Source organism: Centruroides sculpturatus, unplaced genomic scaffold (genome assembly GCF_000671375.1).
Source record: "Centruroides sculpturatus isolate CEXI.00-Female unplaced genomic scaffold, Cexi_2.0 scaffold226, whole genome shotgun sequence".
Lineage (NCBI taxonomy): Eukaryota > Metazoa > Arthropoda > Arachnida > Scorpiones > Buthidae > Centruroides > Centruroides sculpturatus.
This window is the reverse complement of record NW_019384525.1, coordinates 690,384-698,489: the sequence shown is the minus strand read 5'-3', so window position 1 is coordinate 698,489 and position 8,106 is coordinate 690,384. Positions and strand designations below refer to the sequence as shown.

The following is an 8,106-nucleotide window of genomic DNA, read 5'->3' as shown; positions in this document are numbered from 1 at the left end:
AAAATTTAAAAAAAAAAAAAAAAAAAAAAAAAAGATAGGTTAATATATTTTTTTGTACATAATCGGTTATCCGAAAAATAAGTTATCTGAACAACCCCAGTCCCCAATGATTTGGATAAGCGATGCTCTACTGTATTCCCATTGTATAAGTTGCATCATCTTTTCAATTTCCTTTTTAAACACACATGTAACTAACTCATAGGTTATATGCAAGAAAACACAGTATATGTAAATTTATATTCCTTGAGCTTTTCAATATTAAATCAGTTTGCATCATTTTTAATATTAGTTCTTGCATTTTTTTTTGCCATTATTGCTTTGGTATCTTTCATTCCAATTTTTAAAACTGTCTTTAAAATGCTTTGTATTTTTAAAACTCGCACTAAAACCTTTGTTTGAAGTTGAACCAATTTAATTACCAACATTTTTGGCTCTTTTTAGACCAGGGGGTCCAACCTTTTTGTTTCTTTGGGCCACATTGGAAGAAGTCATGGAGTTTTGGGCCACAAGTATAATATATATACTTGTGGCCCAAGTATATTTTGGCCCAATCCTTAAATATACAAGTATATTTAAGAACTAACATGTCTAGATTATAGTAATAAGCATTAAAACTTTATTACGAATAAGGATATTTTAAAAAATTACTTCTACAGACACTTTCAATTTTTATTTAGAAATAAATAAATTCATTTATTATAAAGGAGATAAACAAAAATTTATTTGAAAAACACAAATATTTGTTTTATTTGGGTCTTTAATTAATAAAAAGTGACGAAATATCATTTTAAAGTGCATTTTTATTCAACTAATATATTTATAAATAATGTGTAACCCAAAAAGTAGCCAATGCGTCAAATGATATTTTTTACGCCAAACTAATAAAAAGGTAGCCAAATTTGACGCAAAGTAGCCAAATTTGCAAGGAGTACTAAATATAGCTGGAGTTGGGACTCAAAGGATTATAGACACAAAGCAAGAAAAGGAGAGAAAGGACACAAGATAAAAAAAGTGAGAAAAGTTGAAAAATTAAGGGTCAATATTTGCATAACAAAAGGTATATTTAACCTTTCTCATTTAATAAGAAAGAGTTTTATTCGTATATTTAACCTTTCTCATTATCATTTTATCTTTTGGCCTTTCTCTCCTTTCCCCGAATTTGAGTCTATACTCCTTTGAGTCACAACTTCAGATTTATTTAATATACCTTCCTCATTCACACATTTCCAAGTATTTGAAAATGTTTCCTTTCCACTCAAAATTAAAATATGTATAAAGGTTTACTGCTTTGTGAAACGTCTTTTTTGAATTTGTGCCGTTGAAATAAATAAATAAATAAAATAAAATAAAAAAATCTGTCGGTTTTGTTTACACGTTTATTGGGCCGCATTGGAACTTGCCTTGGGCCGCATGCGGCCCGCGGGCTGGACACCTCTGTTTTAGACTATTCGGGTAAAATTCAGAATCAAACAAAACAAAAGGATAGAATGTAACAAACACTTTCAAAAAGTGAATATCAGTTTATTTAAATTTAAAAAAATGAAAATAAAATATAATATATATACAAATAAAGATATAAATAACAAAATTAAATGAAAAATTCATAATAAATATTACATAAAAAATATAAAAATACATAAAAGTGACAATATAAAATAAACTAAATAAACAATCAAGTAAAAGGGAAAGGGGGATTATCACATGAATGAAGAGAGAGGAGTACATGTGGTAAAAGATTAAAAAGGGATAAATGTTTTGGGATATAAGCTATTCTATTCAGAGTTCTCAGAGTTGCATATAAAATAGTTTCCATAAACTGAAATTTATCTTTCGAAGCATGACTGAAGGAGCACAAGTATGATATTTGGAAGCCCTTGTAGTCTATGCTCTTTCTGATTCTGTTGACATGTGCTGGCAACAAGCCAAAACCATTAAAAGCATTAGAAATAATCATCATATATATGTTATGTGGAAGTCCTTTATATTTACAAATCTGTCTAGCAAGGTAGTTCTATCAACTATAAGACTTCAACATCCTGTTGACCACCTGAAAGACCTGATATGATTTACATATTGGATAACCTTGACACCCTTTTCTCTCTCCTTTCACAGGATATTCTCCCCATTTTTATTTGCATTGTTTATTTAGTTTATTTTATATTTTCACTTTTATGTATTTTTTTTATTTATTTGTTTTAATATGTTCAAATACATTTTATTTATTACAACACTTTAAGTATGGTTCATTTTTTTCATTTTGTTTCTTCTAGNACTAAATGAATTACGTAATCAATTTGGCTCTAGAGGTAGGCGTTAGGCGCCATCTCTTATTAACATTAATAATTATAAATAAATTAATTAATTTAAATAATTTAGAACAGCTGGGAGAAAAAAAATCGGCCTGGAGTGGGACTCGAACCCACAACTCCTGCTTACCGTGCAGATGCGTTGCCAGTTATGCTATCCGGACCTCCAGTCCGATCTCGTCTTCCAGCATATAGAAGCTAACTATATAACCATCGTAATTCATTTAATAATTAGCCTTATAAATAACTCCTACAAGCACAACGGGTTGTATAAACAAAATTATGACTTACTTAAGCCTGTAACCAATGCGAAATCATAAAATATTAACGCACAAACGTTTTCGGAACACCTTCCGTGTTCTTCCTCATTTTTTCAAACTGGATTTTTTATATTCTGGAACACTGCTATGAAATTTTTCAAAAAACGAATGATGATATTTCGAACGCTCGGTGTCCATTGCGCACGCGTTGTACACGTTGTGTTCCTGATTGTTCAGAGTCCCATTCAATCTCCTAGTCATTATGTAACTTCTCTCGAAGGCTAGAATACTACATTGTATGAATAACGAGAGAAATTACATAATGATTAGAAGATTGAATGGGACTCTGAACAACCGGGAACACAACGTGTACAACGTGTGCACAATGGACACCGAGCGTTCGAAATATCATCATTCGTTTTTTGAAAAATTTCATAGCGGTGTTCCAGAATATAAAAAATCCAGTTTGAAAACTTAAGGAAGAACACAGAAGGTGTTCCGAAAACGTTTGTGCGTTAATATTTTACGATTTCGCATCGGTTACAGGCTTAAGTCGTAATTTTGTTTTAATTAGCCTTATACTAGCCCGATAGATTTTCGGCATTCGGTTGGTGTGTAGTTAAACAAAATTGTGCCACACACAAACACTCACACATTAACATCCATACATACAGAAAAAAAACTAAATATTTTGCATTTCTTGATGCTTCAAGATCCCAAGTCCAAAAATGTAAAATCTTGGGGAATCATTTTTTGACTGATCACCATATTTTCACTCTGTTATATATAACACAGCCAAGAAACTGGAATCCACGACTTCATTTTCAATATACAAAGATATTACAATGACTGACTGTGCTTTTGGCTATGACAAGCACAACTAATGGAATTTAAGACTAGGGGTCAAAAATAAAAACAGTATTATATGTGCCTAACAGAAAATAGGCATAAAAAACAAACAAAACACAAGAACAAAGCAATCGATGGCAATAGCTTTGTTCTTGGATTGTCTCTCCATACCTGGCCAGTGCACAGATTGTCTCCCCCATGACCTGCAGGTAAGAGGATAGCTTCTTTTGTGGTGGCAAGTATAAAGTTTATCTGTCCATGTCCATCAGGTATCATACGAGAATTGCCTCTTCTGTGCCTAAAAGGTACAGGGATAACTTCTTTCCTTCTGGCTCTGCTTCAATTGTATCGTGATACAACAAAGTCACACAATGTCCTAGTTGCCAGATATAATTACCTATCTTAGTAACCACTAAAAGGGTTTATAGACAAATAAACTAATTTATTATGTCCTCCTCTGATTTCTGGTGAATGTTGAATTAGAAGAACATAACAAATTTGTTTATTCATGTATAAACTCCTTTTTAGTGGTTACCACATAAATGTTTATTCCAATTAATATGAGTGTGTAGGTACATTTCATTTTGAAATGAATCTGAACTTTGTTTACATTATAGAATCCTTACTTTGGATTAGATAGACAAAGGCATACATTTCATTGAAATTTTTCTTAAAAATAGTCTAGCCTATATTGGAAACAAATGGGAAAAACAGGAGGAGTTGGACCACCATAGGTCCAACTCTATAGTGTCCAGGGACAAAGCTCCCCTAGTCTATTAATAAAAATATTAATCAAAATATTTCATCATAATTGAAGTTTTGACTATTTACAAAAATTAAACTCGAAAATTTAATTTATCTTTTAATCCCTTATACTCCACCACAGAAGTAACAGTTTTAAATGTCTTTGAAGAACACTTCTTAAACAAAGGTAAAAAAAATCAGTAGAAAACTCCACAATGTTAAAAGAGATCAAGTGCCAGCCTTTTCTTGTAGGTTCTGACACTTTTACATTAAAAACACAAAGAATTCTTTTCATCATATTATTTTTATCCATTTTTAAACTGCTTCTGGCCCTCTAGTGGTAGTTACAAGATATCTACGTTATTTATATATAGTTACAATTTTTGTGATTAATGTAGATATCTCATAACTACCACTAGAGGGCCAGAAGCAGTTTAAAAATGGATAAAAATAATATGATGAAAAGAATTCTTTGTGTTTTTAATGTAAAAGTGTCAGAACCTACAAGAAAAGGCTGGCACTTGATCTCTTTTAACATTGTGGAGTTTTATACCGATTTTTTACCTTTAAGAAGTGTTCTTCAAAGACATTTAAAACTGTTACTTCTGTGGTGGTGTATAAGGGATTAAAAGATAGACTCAAAAATTTAATTTAATTTTTGTAAATAGTCTAAACTTCAATTATGAAGAAAATACATCCTGAGTTATCACAAAAACTGTAAAAATATTTCATCTTTACACAGTTTAACTCAGACATTTAAAATTTGATTTTAACTAAACATAAAGTAAACTAAATGCAATATATATTTCATTAAGATGGCAAATGAACACTTATTTATTCATTTAGATAAACAACTGAAATAAAGAAAATTAAATAGTTCTGAAATTTACTTGAAGTGAAAAATTTTACTAACCTTGATATTAAAAAAATGGACTGCATTACTGTAAGTCACAAAACCTACTTTAATTGCACTGACTTCGGCATCACCTTCCCTGAAAAAAAAATTTCAATTTTCGTTAATATATAATTTTAAAAAATTAATTTAAATAAAAAGAATTCAAGCTTATACAATAAATTTTATAATTATTTTAATTTATAAAACCAAAGCTTCACATACTTTCTTCAACACAAACTAAAATTTAATTTTATTCATTTAAATATGAAACTAATCTTTTTGTACAAATTCAAATTACCTTTAGTAAAACTATAAATATATCTCCAAAAAACACCTGTAAGGTTTACAGATATGTTTTTAGAGATATTACTGGTTTCTTCCATTTCTTGTGGTTCACAAACAGTTACATTAATTCACTTATCTACAATCTGTGAAAGACCATAAGATGAAAAATGTTTCATATGGATTCTCCACAGTGAAAAAAATAAATGGAAAGATGAATTTGAAAGTAATTCTTGAAATATATTTCAAATTATTATTCAGAACAAGTTACAAGTTCTAACAACACCTTTAAATGGCATCTGTGAAAAATGCTCTAATTTAGACAAATTGCATATTTTCAACAAACAAGAATGCATTTATCTATGATTGTATCGAATTGTTTTGGGTTTGACACCAAATGCTATGAAGATAGCAATTTCACATACACTGCAGTCAACTCTACTTGGTTGTTGCCATACTCTCAGAAAGTTCAGAGATGTCAGTATTAATATGAGGATACAATTTTCATAACAATGCTTTCAGTTCCGTAGATATTTTACCATAATTTATAGAATCAGATATACGAATATGTTTTGTGACATAAGTGCAAATCCAATGATTACTATGCAGAATTTGTATGTGATTGATAGCAGATCCAACAGGAAAAATAATTGCAGGAATTTTTGATATAATTTGGTGATTACTTTGAACAATAAATACAATTTTGTAGAACATACAAGTCATGTGTAAATCCTCTAATTTTCCATTAGGGGCTGTCATAATCCCCTCCCTCCCAGGGTGGACAGCCCATCATATAATAATTGTTTTATCACTTTGGTAAATAAATTATTTATTATTTAATAAAACTGGAATAATGAAAACAATCTCATTGAATTTTTTCAAAATTTGAATACATATCCAATAAGGGACAAATATGCAATGGTACCTTCTAATTTCAAACAATCCAGAGTTAGAGGTGGATAGTTCCAGTCAGAACCACTTTAGACTCAGAACTACTAGAAACAATTCCACAGAGTGTCAAGACAGTTCCGGTTCCAGAACTACAAACACATTCTTCATTTTATACTTTTATAAATACAGTTTTTAATGGAACAGTAAACTCTATCTGATTTAAACATAAAACTAATTGATGTTGTTCCACGATTTTTAACCTACTGTTGTTATAGTTATCACAAAGTGTCAAGGAGATCAAATTGGGAGGAGATTTTAAGTGTAATAAAATGTATCAATAAAAATCAATATCAAAATTATTACAAAAATTTGCTTCTAGCCCTTGTTTCTAGCCCTTGGCTCCTAGCCGTTAATTAAATTATCAACAACCATGAGGCAGATAATAGTGAGGGCTTATCAATCAATGATAGGCACAAATGCTCAGGAATCAAAGTGAAAACATTTAATAAACACAAAATTGACTACCTAAGTATAAAAAAAACATTACATAAGTATTTCCATATAACAGTATAATAAGTATTTCCATACTTATGTAGTCATTTTTGTGTTTATTAAATGTTTTCACTTTGATTCCTGAGCATTTGTGCCCATCATTGGTCTGATAAGCCCTCACTATTATCTGACTCATGGTTGTTGATAATTTAATTAATATAAAAATCAATATCTCAAAAATGAATGGATGGAACTCAGTGAAATTTGATACGTAGATAAAAAAAATTCACAGATGACAACAATACTAATATTTTTTCCAGATGATGCATATATCTTTAGTTTTTTAATAAAATGCAAATCTGGATAGACAGAAAATGTTCTAATTCCAGTATAGTAAGATTTGCTTTGTTAAGTTTTTCATTCACTCACTTAACGGCTTGCCTCTACCAAGCCTTATGATATGAAAATGTTATGTCTTCTTCATAAATTCACAATTTTACTAGGGAGCTTTGTTCCATGATCACTATGCATCCCAACTCTGCTCCCTTCATTTACTCACTTCTTCCCAATATAAATTGTTCACAATACAAATTGCAATGATAATAATTTTAATGAATAAAAAACTTTCCATAAAACTTCTTTCTAACAAACATTTTTCATTTCACTTTTGCTTTGAATATTGTTATAGGCCTTTGACCTACATCTTGATAGCACCAAGTACTGTATGACTGTCCATGACTGAAGAATGGCCTATCTATATTTATTTCAACATGAACACTTGATGTTGTGATCCCTGTTCTTGTAATAATCACACTTTTCTTTCAAGCATTCTATAAATGTTTTTGCTGATGGTTTTGATATTTATAGACATTTATCATCATTTTATCTAGTATTTTGTTTCTTTCCATTTTTATGTGAAGACATTAGTAAATTTGATCATCACTCTAAGTGAGGATTCCGTAATGAAACAATCAATTGTGTTATAAACAAACTTTTTTCAGAAATAATATTCCAATTTATAGAATATTGATGACATATTTTAAATTATTTGAATGAAAAATTTCAATATTTCAAAAATGATGATGAATAAGAAGACTATAAATAATGATATAAAGACAATATAAATTTTAATATTAGCAAAGCTATAAAGAGGAAACACTAAATATATTGTCTATGTTTCCATTAATATTTAACATTTATATATTTGATTCATTATTCAGAGTACAGTGGTACCTCAGGTTACGAACGCCCCAGCATACGAAATTTTCAGGATACGACATGAAATTCGAACATATTTTTGCTCCACGATACGAACAAAAACTCACCATACGACGTTACATTAGTTCGCATTTTTCATTTGTTTTTCTTACTACAGTTATTTTTTTAA

At 29.8% G+C, this 8,106-nt stretch overlaps 1 protein-coding gene across 1 annotated transcript in view; it reads right to left on the bottom strand.

Moving 5' to 3' along the window:
- The window catches only part of LOC111622861 (protein transport protein Sec24C-like), a 161,097-nt gene that overhangs the window by 93,225 nt on the left and 59,766 nt on the right, over nt 1-8,106 (bottom strand). Inside the window, 2 exon segments of the mRNA XM_023365297.1 lie at nt 5,073-5,151; nt 6,149-6,181. Of these exon segments, the coding sequence (XP_023221065.1) occupies nt 5,073-5,151; nt 6,149-6,181 (112 nt within the window).